Below are 14,022 nucleotides of genomic sequence, written 5' to 3'. Positions count from 1 at the left end.
GTATAAAAGCATTATTATTAAACTAATTAATATAGAAACAGTTATGAAGTAGAAAATTAATTTTATTGGTAAAAAAATATAATTATACATGAATCAATTATGGTTATAAGTTATTACTAACAAAGATAAAATGAGAGCTGGATAAAAAATACATATGATTTGTGATTACTTGTATGATGATATTATGTTTCTAGACGTTAAATTTTGTAAAAAGGAAAGCCCATGGGCTGGCCCTGGCCTATAGGGCTTTAGGGGTTTTTAGCCCTGTGGGCTTTTTTAATAAAGAATTTTTTTGGCCCTGTGGGCTTTTTTGGCCCCAACCCACATGGGCTAGGGCCAAATCTTATTAAAGGGGCTCATTTGACAGCTCTAAGTATAAGACATGAATAAAATGTAGTTAAAAACTATTTTGACAAAATATCAAACTTAACCATTCATGCTTAAATTCATTATGATGAGAATTTTATTTGTTCTGGAAATCCAATTCTATAAATTATTAAAGAACAAGAATATAATAACTTTTAATATAAAATATAATTAAATTATTCAAAACCCGATATATTATATCTAAGTTAACATTGTAAAAACAAAATTACATTCAATAAAATTAAAACTGGTAAAAAAATTATAATTTTAAAATAAGATATTTATATTTACCATTTTATATTTCTATACAGTAGCATGTAGATATTTAGCTAACAAGAAAATTATTCTATATCAATATTTAATATTTATATTCATAAAAATTAAACTTTGATAAAAACTTGAGACTTAGATTAGTGTAGGCCGAAAGTACTAAAAATCAATAGTTTGTTGGGCCTTGTATACGTCAGCGTACAGATAATTTTCTCCTTTACTTTTATAATTTCAATATATTCTCAAAAAAAAATTATATTTTAAAATGTAAAATTTAAAATATAATTTTTCATATTTGGATATACATTCTAAAATATAAAATCAATATATATTTTAAAATATATGATTAAAATATATTTTCTTTATTTTAAAATATATAATTTGAAATATAATTTATATTTCAAATTATATATATTAAATTAAAATAAATTTTGAAATACAAAATTTACATTTTAAATTATATAATTTAAACTAAAAATATATGAGAATACAGAAATTATGGAATTCAGAAAGAAACGACCCAGTGGACACTGAGCTCACGTCTAGGTCCAATCACTTCCTTCTTCAATGCATTGACTATGTTTGGATGGGCAGATGATAAACTTTATTTTATTTCAAAATTAATTACATTATTTTAATACACGTAATTTGAATATTTTTAAACTCAACTAAAACATATGTCTAAATTAATTTATAATAATAATAATTTGTTAAAGCGGGGGTTATTGATTAAAATAACTTGAGATATGGTTTTTAAACAGCAAATGGAACCGAAGGTAATTATGATCATGCCATCGTAATCTTTCGATTAACATTCTGACTATCAAATTTTGTATCTTCTGTTTGATTTGCCTTCCTTGTATAGCAACATGTCAATAAAAGAAAGGTACATTTAGAGGTGGAGATTCAAATATATAAATATTTAAACATTTGTTGTTGTATGTCCTTAAAGTTACTATAATATTTTTGTAGTCATTGCAAATTTACTATTTTTTATTTATCCTTTCGGATAATGTAAGTATTAATATATGAGCAGGGTGACTGGCGTTGGTATTTTTGAAACTGTGACCCAAAAAAAACAAACGAAAATCTTAAAAGTGATATATAAAAAAAAAAAAAGATAATAATACTTTTACAATATTTTTTTTATAATATTTTAATATTATTTATGTGTTATTATGTAATTGATTAATGTTAATATTTATAATTATTATTATTGATTGTAAAATAATTTTAAATTAATCGTATTACATATAAATAATATTAAAATATTATTAAGAAAATGTTGTACAAATATATTGTCTAAAAGAAAATTTATGCTAGGAATAGCATAGCAGCATCATTTTGAATTCAGATCTTGTACGAGTCATGTTGATGCAAAAATAAACTTTTTCTTTCTCTATTATTTTATTTTACTTACCCTTTTCTCTTTTCCAAAGCTCTTCAAAGCAATATGCTATTCTTGTCATTCCATTAATTGGGGAATTACCAATTGCTCATGCTGTAACAGTGTCACTTCTGTCTTTTTTCTTTGCTTTCAGACAAATCACAGATAAAATAAAATTCTATTATTTTTCTTTAACTACAATTTTTACTTTTTTTTTCACTTTCCTTTTTTCTCACTTCCTAGTATTCTATTATTTTCTCTTGATCAGTTTTTGAATGACCTCGCAAAGTGGGCCAGTAGAAAATTTGGTAGGGCTCCTCATGATCAATGTCCTATAAATAATAATTAAGCAAATAACTAAATAGAGTTGCATAGACTTCAATCTCCAGCCTGGCCCACAATTCCTCAATTTTCTTGTGTTGGATTTTGAATTTCCAGTACATTGTTGACCTGTATATTGGGCCATGAGAGCTACAAATTAATTAATTAATTCTATCCAATAAAAATTGTACCACTTTACCCTGCTCCAATTTGTCCTATGCAAAACAAAGCCTATCTTGGAAGTTGCAGTTGTTAAACTCAAAACAAGGGTTCGGTTACCAATGTTTAAAGCAATAGTACCATGAATTATTCGATTCCAACTTTACACTCCTAATATTTAATATACTACTTCAAATCTAAAAAAAGCCTCAAATATATTTTTAATTTCTAAACCTATAAATTAAAAGTCATCTTTAAATTTTGATATATTTTTATTTCTAAATCTTAAAAATAAATAAATATAAATCTTTTAATTTAATTACATTAATTTTTTTTAGCAGTCCAACATTAAACACGTTAATATAAATTGTTTCCATTATTTGATATATTGTCATTTCAATATCAATTAAAAAATACACTTTAACAAAAATCTAAACAAACTAATGTGATTGAATTATAAAAATATATATTATTTTTTTTAAATTTCAATTTTATCTTACGAACTAAAACATATTTATCTGTACAAATCAAAGATTTCTTGAATAAAAAAAAACACTCCTAGGAAAACATGGATGTTTGGAGAAGGCATGAGGTTATTAAAGGATTGAGTGCTAAAACAACTTGAGCAGAAAAAACTAACTTTCCCCCTAAAGCTACTGCAGGTTGTTACATTTTTCACCTAAAACTAATTTTGAAATGTTGCAATTTATAAATAGGTTCAACCGAAGCACTGGTAGTAGTGGTGAAGAAGCAACTTTAGCAGTTAATTTCCGAGGAGAAAAGGGTAGGAATGTATGGTAAACGGCACCCATAATGAATTGTGAGGAGAAGATGAAAAGATGATATGATACGTTGTTTTGAACAAAAGGACAGAGGTAGGGACCAGTAGTATGATTTCATTGTTTTTTTTAACCTACTCAGAACACCTTTTGATTCCTAGCTTCAACCGGGCATTATATGAGTGGGTCACCCCTACTTGAACGCTCCCATCTCATCTTCACGGGTAATTTCTCCTTCAATTTAAAGACACTGTACCAAAATAATATTGCAATCTACCTACCACCACACCATAACCTTCAAACCTCTACGAACCCTTCACGTATTTTCTACCAGTAAGTGTATAACGGGTTTCATGTACCAAGGATGCTAGCTTGCTTTTCATGAACGTTTTGTGACACAAACCTCAACAAATAAAACAATGCTTGAAGTGGTAGATGGCTTAATCAAATTACACAATTGATTCAACATCTCATATTTAATATTTTTTACAAAACAATCTTTGGAAAACAACCTCTGAACTTCTGCAATTGTCACAGTGGTGTGAAGTTCTATTTTCAGCCTAACATGTTACTACTTACTAGTTGTTGAATGTTGCAACAAATGGTAGGAGGCGGTGGAGAATGGCAACAGCAACTTGGTTATTCTAACTAACATCAAAGGAAACATAATATATCATCATATAAATATAAGGCTTTTAGTTGGATTTGGATTTAAATTTGAACGAGAAAAAAAAAAAAAGTAAGGGCCAAATGTCCTTCCCTAATACTTCTCGATCAGTGCCATTTGGAGAGAATAACGTTAACCTCTCCATATCTCTAAGCCTGTCTGTTCCCACCAACTGATCCAATGTCAAATATCTCCTCCGCAAAGGTTGCTATTTTTCCTTAACCTCTGCATCTCTGTTTATTATTACCGCCCTCCCAAAACCAACAAAAGGAAACCACCTTCACTATTTCTAATAACCCCTATTCGCGTTTTGTCCTCCACTTCCAATATTCGCGCTATCATATCACTCTCAAAATGGGGAGAATGGGACAAGACTCAGACCCCAAGTCCAAGTTGGTATTAGAGATTTGCTCCATTTCCACGCGTTCTGTTGTATGTGTTCATCATAAACTTCTCTCAGAATCAGCCAACACAACTTTCGTTGACTGGTATTGCATTCTTGGAGTAAGTTCTTTACCTTTCTTGTTCAAACAAACCGTATATAGGTTCTCTTTTATGATGTAAAGTTTCTCCATATTGGGTTCTCATAGGTGGAAGAAAATGCAGGGGTGAGTGCCATCCGTAAGAGGTACCATAAACTGGGTAGGTTTAACTGGTTCTATGGCTACGTGAAATCTGGCATTCTCTCTATTTTCTGAATAATGAGAAGCTTCTTTTTTTTTTCCCTTCTGCAGCCTTACACGTTCACCCGGATAAGAATAAGCACCCCAAGGCTGAAATTGCTTTCAAGCTCGTTTCTGAGGTATTTCTGTGATGTTTAGTTTTCTTTTAATTGGTTAGGTACTAAGCCTTCAGGTAACATAACAGAAACAATGAACATTTATCTTCTGTTGATTCTAAACTTTGAAGGTGTTATCAACACCCCACGTAGACATATACCATAAATTCCTTCACAAGTCTGAGTATATACAATCTCAACCCCCTGCCATCCTTTTTCTTGTAGGCGTATGCATGTTTATCTAATGCAGCAAAGAGAAAAGCCTTTGACTTGGAGAGATATAAGCATTTCTGCATCGAGTGCAAAAGAATTCCGTATACATCCAGTAATGTCCCTGTCAATTCAGGGGGACGAGGTTTTAGGGCATGGAATATCATCACAAGATCAAGATCTTTTAAACTTTGGAGAAATATTAGGGAAATGAGAGAAAGATTCATGGACGAGGCTAATGTGATAGAGAACTGTTTGCGAACAAATTCAATGTCAAGGAAAGAATCTCCAGGCCAGAATCCGGTTGGCTTTCTACATAGAAGCAAGTCGCTTCATAGATTTGAGAAAGAAACCCCTGTTTTCAATCCGTCGGATTATTTGTACCAAGGCTACCCTCACCTGAGGAGCAATATTTACAAGAATTCTTCAACTTTTTGGTACTTGCAGAGAAATAGTATGCTTCACAGTGAAAAGGGAGGAGCGCTGCATGCCTCCCCTGTTTTTGAGGTCCAATCTAGGAGTTTGTTTGCAAGCAAATTCGCTTTTGTCCCATCAAAATGCTAGTTAGAAAGATTTTTTTTTAACGTAATGTGATTGTCAGACTCCGTCTTCTTCCAAGGATTAATTGCATTTCGTTTGAAATTGGCCTGATATATATCCGTCTTATTATGAACCTCCCAAGCGTAAAATATGCATTGATTAAATAAAAGTTAGATAACAGCTTGAAAAATGAAATTGAACAGTAATACATGTACTACAATACACACCGTCCAATAAAATTGCCTGGGGTTGCAAAATTGCTGCATTAAATATGCAAAAGTAGATCATTATACATCTAGTAATTCTGGTTGTCAAAATAACGGCAACAGCTTTCTCGGCCAAAATTTTAGTTTTTGCCTTTTAACTCGTTTTCTACAAATTCATAAAAAAGTAGATCGTTACTGCCTCCACATCATAACTTGGCTACTGATATCTTGTACCACACCTGTCCCCTTGAGATATAGTCCCCCCTTCTCCATACAAGACAATCATTGGTTTGCTTGTTCTTTAAGCTTCGGGTTCTTGAGAATTCCGCGGTCAATTAGAGGCTGGAGCTCTTTTCCAACAAGTTTTTGCACTTTCGTATCTGGGGATTCTAAAAATGCTGAAACAATCTTGCAGCTGCAATCATATTGACATGACAAAAAGCCGTAAGAAACCAATCCTTTGCACCCAAACTTCATTGGTGAATAATCTGAACTAAAGTAAATGAAAATTACCTATGGCCATGCGCCCATAACTCACTTTTCCCTTTAAAAGCCTTTTCCCATAAGGTGGAAGCAAAGTTGGGGCAATCCAAAATCAGTTTTCTAATGGTCCGACTAGAATGGAAATTTTCAAGGACATGCTCCTCTTGTGAATCTGCTGGTTTAGGCATTGCTGCAAGAGAAGCTACTGCGTTGTGGAGAGAATTTATCTTATCATCCAAAGTTGGGCGCATTATGCCATCAGAACCCCCTGTTGCAACCTGCATGTGCAATTGAATTTAAATAAGAAAGCAATACTTGGTAATAAACTTACAGAACTGATGAGATTATAATATCAACATCCTCTTTATTACCTCATACAAAATCTCCTTGCCAAAATTTGACCGTAGCAGTTCTCCCACGCTCTCAATACATACATCAAGAAGACTCTGCAAAGCAAGTAACAAGAGAACAACATTTTAGGCACAACTTCATAATTCACGAGTTCAAATTCACATATAGTAAAATCAGTACTAAGTTCCTTCTAAAGTTTTTTTTAAGATTAGTTGTGCAACGACCCTTATCTAACTCATTGATTTATTTGTATTATTCTTCAATTATCCCAATTTTTAATTTCATCATAAATGTATAATAATAACTAAATTAGGTGACGGGTATGATTGACTAATAATAGTCTTCACCTTTTAAAATGGCATACATTTATAACATTGAAACATAAGGATCAGAGGCAAAATGATTTATGCAAACACAATACAAAAAGAAATTGTTCGAAACAAATCATAACGAGCTTAAGAAGTAATATATTCACGTATGACATTATAAAATGTGTAGAGAGTTCCACTCAATATTAACCAAGCAATTGTGCACTCTGCACTAAATCAAGAGGACATTGTACATTACATGCAGAACCTTTGTATTCATTTTCTTGAGTGAAAGACCTAATTGTCCTCTCTGCATTAAATCTATCTAGAGTTTATTGCATGGAAGATATGCAGAACCCATGTACCTTCTCTTGAATAAAAGACCTTTTCATTCTCTAAATCCCGTGCTCCATATAAAACAGAAATATGTACAAAAACTTTATTTTATCCGAAATAAATCAGGAACAAAAATTAAGGAGAGACAAACAACAGTAGAAAACACAGGTGAAACATGTAAAAAATCAAACTGGAATAAAAGCCAAATCAACCTACATCTGCAAGTCCACTCTTGATCAATAGCTCCTGCCTTCTAACAAGTGGGTCTTTTTTCCCACTCTCAGCTAGGTCAGAATCATCCACAGAAATCTTATCTTTATTAACTTCATCCACTGCCATGTCTTCCTCGGATTCATTCTCACCAAGTGAAACCTTCGTAGTTTCAGTAAGAGATCCAGCTTCTGACTGATCCTGATAGCATACAGAATGAAGAATGTGACTAATATAGTGGTTTCTTAGTAATAAAAAACCAGAAAAGATAGATTTAAGAAATAACCTTCAGAGATAGAGAAGGTATAGATAAACTTAGAGTAGCAAGATCATCAGGACTGAAATAGCGTGAACTATTAGGACGTAATAATTGGAGTAAGGGTCGCCTTCCATTCTGTAAAATTCAAAAGTAAACAACAGAACTTAGAGAATTACAACCAGAAAACACAATAAACATATAGATATCATGAGAAGGATCTCTAAAAAGTGTTCTATTAATTGATGAAAATTATATTCACTTCTCCTTCATAATGCTTGTAAATATCAAAGGTAAAGTACAGTAGGACAAACCTTATCCAGAACAAGCTCCTTTAGTACTGACTGAAGCTCACGAATGATAACCTGCAGCATGAATGATAGATATACTGCTTACAGATATTGACTATTAATGAGAAAAACAGAAACATAACAAAACCAAACAAACCTTTGTTATCAGTTTTGTGTCATCAACAACTGAGAAGATGCAAACCAGCACCTGAAAAATTGATTATACAAATTTATTCATAAGAAAAATCTGAATGGAATGTAAACAGGTAACTTATAGTGAAAAATTAGTGAAAAGTTAGGTGCACAAACATTTTTCACTAATTTAAGTTGGTATTAAAATTATGATTGTTACTATACTATACAGCTTAAATAAAACTGTTTTCTAGGTATATTTACTTAGCATAAGGGGTTGAGTGTTATAGGGCATACCGTTCCCTTGTAATGTAATCCTCTATAACACATCAGCTGAGAGCAACTCATTGATTTTTATCATTAAAGTTGGAAATATGTCATTCAAAAACAAGTTCTAAAGTAAGAGTCAAAGATAACAACCACATATGAGAAGCAACTATTGAGTCTATAAACTTCCCAACTATTGAAGTACATGAGAGGCATATAAATAAGTGATAGGCCCATGTCATTACCATACTTTAGAAAACCAAGAATCAAAAGAACGAATTTACACAAGCAAAGTGGGATTGATATAACAAAGAAGAGAATGGATTCTCTGCATTGCCATTACCACTGCATGAGATCCTACTCCTTCAATAAATTTTACTAATATTAATTCTTAAGAAAATAAAATTTAAGTCCAACTCAATCTTACAAAATTGGTTTGCAAGATGAAGATTGCATCTATTAATATACTATAATTTGACCTTATCTCTACTCGATATAGACTCTTCAACACATAAACCTTATATCTATTCAATATAGACTCTTCAACACATAAACCTTATCTCTATTCAATATAGACTCTTCAACACATCCTCTTATCTTGAAGACGGGACATCTCAAAAGGGAGACTTGGGAGAAACTCGAGTGACACAAGGTCTGACTAACTTGAGTAGGATAAATTTCAGATGCCTCTGATACCACTTATATGTTATAATTTGACTTTAGTTTTAGTCTATGTGAGCTCTTCAATAATAATATATTTCTATAATAAAAGTGAGATTGTACAAATTAAAGAGTGGATCTTAACATGACCATCTCATGCTTTTTTCCACTCGAGAAAATTCATTTCCAACAAACAAGATACAACATATAAGAAATCAGTTGTACAGATGTTAGTAGTAGATGTTTGGCAGAAGAAGAATAAGAGAGGCAGTTATCGAATATTTCTAAACAAGGGGAAAGAGGAAAGGTATGCAATTATTCAGAATTTGTGGTTTTAGTATTGGCTGGTGTTGGTGCTCTCTTTTAAATAGCCTCCATTGTTTGAGAGAATTCCAGTTTTAAATTTCAGAACCCAAAAAATGTGTTAAATAAGCACGGAAAAGTGCATGTCTTTCTGAACCCTAGATATTTTGAAAAAACAAATCCCTATCAAACGATTTATGTCCATATATGGTTCACAGCTATTTCAAAAAAATTTAATTACTAAAGTGTGAACTGTGTCACCAGGTCAAATATTTTTTTTCCCTTTTAATCTGTGCCCAGGGATAGACGCCAACATTAATAATTTGAACTTAGATAAAGGCACAACTAAACCATGAATAGGCTGGGCCAACAAAAGACAACCTCAGTCAAATTACTCACCATGCACCCATATTGATGATAAGCTGTTTTGTCCACGTGCCCTTTCAATCCTTTGATAATCTTCTTTCTTTCCTATGAATAGAGTGTAAAGAGCAATCATATGCTGCATTCATCATAAAAAATACTCTAAACATTTATATTGATAAGAAAGAAGTTGCTGGGCACACCTTAGCATTTCCATATTTTACACACAGAGTTCCAATTTTGGCTCCATCCCTCGTGCCAATCATTCTAACAATGAGTGGACTTGATAACTGTTGGATTATATCTGTGACAGAAGACTTTTAAAAAAGTTGATTTAGATGTTATTGCCCAAGGTGAAATTTGTTGCAGAAACAAAAGGCGTGAAGAAATATAGGTGAAATGGGAGAGAAGCACCTTGTCAGCAATGCTAAAGTATTCCAGCAAGACTCTGTGTAAGATAGAATGGTCAACTATCCCTTTTTCTAAAATTGGCTGAATCACTGACGTCATATGTCGCAAAACTGAACCTTTCTGTAGTTTCAACTTGGACATCACATCTAATAATCTGACATACAATAAAAACTATTTAAAAACCCCAGCAAGAGAAAAATAAATAAATTACCATATTGAATTCTTACACATCCCATTAAAGTTGCTAAAATTAAGAAATCAACATCAATTCTGTCAGGAAAAGAACCAATCATTGCAAGGAAAAATTGTCCTTAACACTGCTTTATACAGCTTCATTGAATAAAACTGTCAATACAAATTTCATGGGAATTTACTCATCTACAAGTATCTAAATGAAAGTTGAGATCCAAGAAAATGTACTCTATTTCCCAAGTAATGAATTTAAAATTAAACTTGTTTCAAATCATTTAGTGTACTCACATAAAGCAGTGGGATATCCAGCAAATCGTCAGAAATTAATTAATTATAAATTGAATAAATTTTACTTCCTGGCTTCTATAACCATGATCCTTCAAAAGAAACCCAAAAGGCATTCAAATATAAGCAGGTCTCAAAGAAATAAATAAAAGTTGAAACAGAAGGTTCATCTATCTTTTCAATGTAACTTTTGCAAAGGTTGGATATGTCCTGCATTTTCCCTCCTTCCATGAGAATTGATAACAGTTACATATTTTAGATTCCAGTTATTATTTTTTAAATTAACTTACATTGATGTTGAATTGTAGACTACCAATAGCCGAGTCATTACCTGCTCTCTTTCAGTGACACTAGATCCTTAAACAACTGAAGTTCTGTGGAGTATAATTCCAAAAGCAGTTCTTGCTTCTGTGCAGCATTTGCTAACTCATAAGCATGCTCAACAACTGCATCACATGTATATACACAACTTATTGCAGGAAAGTTGACTTTGGATAAAAATTATTTCATATCGGGTCATGAAAAATCAGCAGAAAATTAGTGAGGAGAAACTATTATTGGAATTTCCTCCCAAGTTCCTTGTTAGTCACAATGTTTTAAAGCTAGGATGGCTGCACATAATAGTTGGCTTAAAAAACACCATCCCGAGATAACACATGGGAGAACTGCTGCTATTCAAAAAAATATATATACAGTTTATATAATATATACCATATACAAAGAAACTATCAAAGTGATGAAAAAATATTCAAAATCAGTAACATTTATAATTAACTATAAAAATTCAAAGTTGTTTTAACAAAGCATACAAGTAAACACCAACAAAAGTCAAATAAAAGTTTCATGGATTGCAATTATCAGTCGTCATCTTCTAAATCCAAGTCTTCTTTACCATCTTCACTATCATTGCATTACGTCTATATATTTCAATTTTGCAAACTAAAATCCCAAAATAACCCTCCAAAAAATCCTAATATCTCATTACTAAGGTATTTTTTGGAATCAAGGCATGGCACCATTCTAGTGCCCATTATGGTTGATTCGGCCCACTACAGCTGCTGAACTAAACTACTCCAGTAGCAACCCCTGTAACAGGCAATGGCCACTCCACACTGCTATTTAAAACCATGGTTAGTAAATCTGTTATCCTAAACAATTCAGATCCAAACCATGAACACCCACAAGAAAAATACTACACAAACCAAAGTCACATACCAACTGACCCAACCATATGACGAAGAAGAGGAGCAACATGACCATGGAGTGTTGAGATAAAGCCTGCTAGTTGTTTCTTGGAGGCTGAAAAAGGAGAGCTAATTAGAAGAAAAAATGACACTGACAAATAACCACGTATATTTCACATATAACATACCGTTGTCAAGCATCTTCTTCACCAAGTGAACAGCATAGGCATTGTATGCTAGATTTAGAAAATGTGGAGAAAGCTCTTCAAATACTGCATCCCTTTCAGATTGTGAACAATGTTTGACACAAGTCTGATTGATTAAAGCCAAAAAACAAGAAAAACACGTAAACTGCAAGATCTTCTAGAATTATGTGAAACTGAACAATGAAAAAAAAAAACTAATATACTTGAAGAACACGAGATGAAATGTGAGAGCCAGCAATCTCTGGAATCTTCCCCTTCATCTTTTGCACAGCTTCTGTCACTAGCCTTCAATCATATAAAAGTCTAAAGTAAGACATAATAGGGACAACAAAAATTTTCAGCATGCCATTGACAAAGAAATATCAGTCCCTAAATTTTTTTCTTAAAGAAACATACTTAGCTCTGTCCTCTTTAGCAATTTCATGACGTCTCATTTTCTCCCATAGACGTGCAAGCTCCTGTATAGAATTAACCAAAATCAAATAACCAGGGTTCTAAATTGCGGACAATAACAACTGTTGCATCGCAATGTTGTCAATGTGCTACAACAGTCCGCAATTGCGGTATAAATTTTAATCACGTAAATTTAATCTTATATTCTAATTGAAGTGTGATGGTATAGGATAGTAGGCGAATACGAGAGGCGTTTGGCGGTGACAATTTGGTCAACTACACAAACTCTTAAAATAAAATAAAAAATTTATACAACCTAATGAATAAAACATATACCAAAAAATTATAATAAGTGTATAATGCTTCTTTCCATTAATAAGAATCATACAATAATATCACGCAATGAGCAACCGAAATTTAGAAATATAGTTACAGCACTCAGTTCAAGAGACAAATAATATTTACAAATAGGAATAGGAATGCTCTCACTTGCTCAAGAGTATAATGTCGCTTTCTCTTCTTTTTTCTGGCATCCGCAAGTTCCTGAGATGAAACAATCACAGCCTCAGCTAATCAATCAAAACAAGTAATCTACAAATTTTTCGCTGATCAACTAGAATAGAACAATCCAAAAATTGAAAAAAAAAATCAAACAGTATCGGTATAATTAACCTCATTACAGACACAGATCGAAATCATAAATGTGCAACACGCTATTTCAAATGATTATAATAAAGAAGAAAAACCTTGGCCTGAAGACGACGTTCTCGGCCAGTAAGAATAGGCTTCTGCTGCTTCGTGTCTTTGGCAATAGAGTGTGGCTTGTGCTTCTTTGAGGCAGTGAGATTGGAAGTCTTGGAATTAGATGGAGATTCCCGAGTTTTGGTGTCGAGTCGCTTTCTCTTTTTCGTGTTCCCGTCGTCCTGCTTCTTCGCCGCCATTGCTCAAGCTCCAAGGTTACGCTTACCGCGTTGAGTTAGTAGCACCTATCGCTCGGAGGGAACCCGCGGGTTTACGATTACTAGGGTTTATACAAATTTTTCAGATATCTAAATATATGTTTTCAATAGCGTTATTGTGAAATGTCCTTTTTATCCTTTATAACTGTTGTAGTTTATTTTGCAAAATTACACATCAATCTCTGTATTTAAAATAAATTATGCTAAATATTTGTATTATTTGACTCTAAAAATCTCTGATTGTTTTCTACTAGGCATAGCATGGTGTGCATATTGTGAAATACCTCTTTATGGATTAAAATTCAGTATCTTGTATTAATATTTTTATATATGCATGAGAATTTAAGACAATTTAGAGGACAAATTAAAAATAGGATTGAATTTATAAACGAAGAAGGTTCGGCCATTATTGAGATATGTAAAATTAAGAAAAATTATATATTTTAATTAAACAAAAAAAATAGAAATAAGAATCAATAATAATTCTTAAAAATTTAAATAATATTTGTTTCAAAAGCATAAAGTTTCATTTATAATCTAATAAAAAAATACAATAACCAAACTTTTATCGTAATATGTACTGTCTAAGACTGCTATGTAGATTTAACTAATAATAATCACGATTCAACAAGTTATATAATACATTAATTGATTAAAAAAAATAATAGTTATAAAAAATTAGCAAAATTACAGAACAAATTTATGATTTGTAAATTGACCGTAATATATTTGTAAAACATTTCTGATTAA

At 32.1% G+C, this 14,022-nt stretch overlaps 2 protein-coding genes across 2 annotated transcripts; one reads left to right on the top strand and one right to left on the bottom strand.

Annotated features, from left to right (window-relative positions):
- Window positions 1-3,953: 3,953 nt before the first annotated feature.
- LOC124821775 (uncharacterized) lies at window positions 3,954-5,590 on the top strand. The gene is made up of 4 exons (XM_047293706.2): window positions 3,954-4,453; window positions 4,540-4,591; window positions 4,684-4,751; window positions 4,953-5,590. The coding sequence occupies exons 1-4, from the start codon at window positions 4,304-4,306 to the stop codon at window positions 5,499-5,501; spliced, it is 819 nt and encodes a 272-aa protein (XP_047149662.1). The 5' UTR covers window positions 3,954-4,303; the 3' UTR covers window positions 5,502-5,590.
- A 119-nt stretch (window positions 5,591-5,709) lies between these two features.
- Window positions 5,710-13,341, bottom strand: PUM24 (pumilio 24). Its single transcript, XM_047293705.2, has 17 exons — window positions 13,060-13,341; window positions 12,803-12,856; window positions 12,317-12,378; window positions 12,124-12,205; window positions 11,903-12,026; window positions 11,746-11,829; window positions 10,862-10,976; window positions 10,057-10,207; window positions 9,846-9,959; window positions 9,679-9,750; window positions 8,075-8,125; window positions 7,942-7,992; window positions 7,658-7,765; window positions 7,378-7,572; window positions 6,538-6,612; window positions 6,197-6,444; window positions 5,710-6,098 (listed from the first exon to the last, which is right to left on the bottom strand). The coding sequence occupies exons 1-17, from the start codon at window positions 13,252-13,254 to the stop codon at window positions 5,966-5,968; spliced, it is 1,914 nt and encodes a 637-aa protein (XP_047149661.1). The 5' UTR covers window positions 13,255-13,341; the 3' UTR covers window positions 5,710-5,965.
- Between the last annotated feature and the right edge of the window lie 681 nt (window positions 13,342-14,022).

Source organism: Vigna umbellata, chromosome 1, assembly GCF_029865625.1.
Source record: "Vigna umbellata cultivar VRB3 chromosome 1, Vumbellata_1.0, whole genome shotgun sequence".
Classification (NCBI taxonomy): domain Eukaryota; kingdom Viridiplantae; phylum Streptophyta; class Magnoliopsida; order Fabales; family Fabaceae; genus Vigna; species Vigna umbellata.
This window is presented reverse-complemented; position numbering and strand designations above follow the sequence as displayed.

Excerpts from the sequence above, each read along its gene's own strand:
- LOC124821775 (XM_047293706.2), top strand. The coding sequence starts at position 4,304 with ATGGGGAGAATGGGACAAGACTCAGACCCCAAGTCCAAGTTGGTATTA. Across the intron at positions 4,592-4,683 it reads TAAGAGGTACCATAAACTGG|CCTTACACGTTCACCCGGAT; the intron begins GTAGGTTTAACT and ends TCCCTTCTGCAG. Across the intron at positions 4,752-4,952 it reads CTTTCAAGCTCGTTTCTGAG|GCGTATGCATGTTTATCTAA; the intron begins GTATTTCTGTGA and ends TTTTTCTTGTAG.
- PUM24 (XM_047293705.2), bottom strand. The coding sequence starts at position 13,254 with ATGGCGGCGAAGAAGCAGGACGACGGGAACACGAAAAAGAGAAAGCGA. Across the intron at positions 12,379-12,802 it reads GACATTATACTCTTGAGCAA|GAGCTTGCACGTCTATGGGA; the intron begins GTGAGAGCATTC and ends AATTCTATACAG. Across the intron at positions 7,766-7,941 it reads AGGAGCTTGTTCTGGATAAG|AATGGAAGGCGACCCTTACT; the intron begins GTTTGTCCTACT and ends TGAATTTTACAG.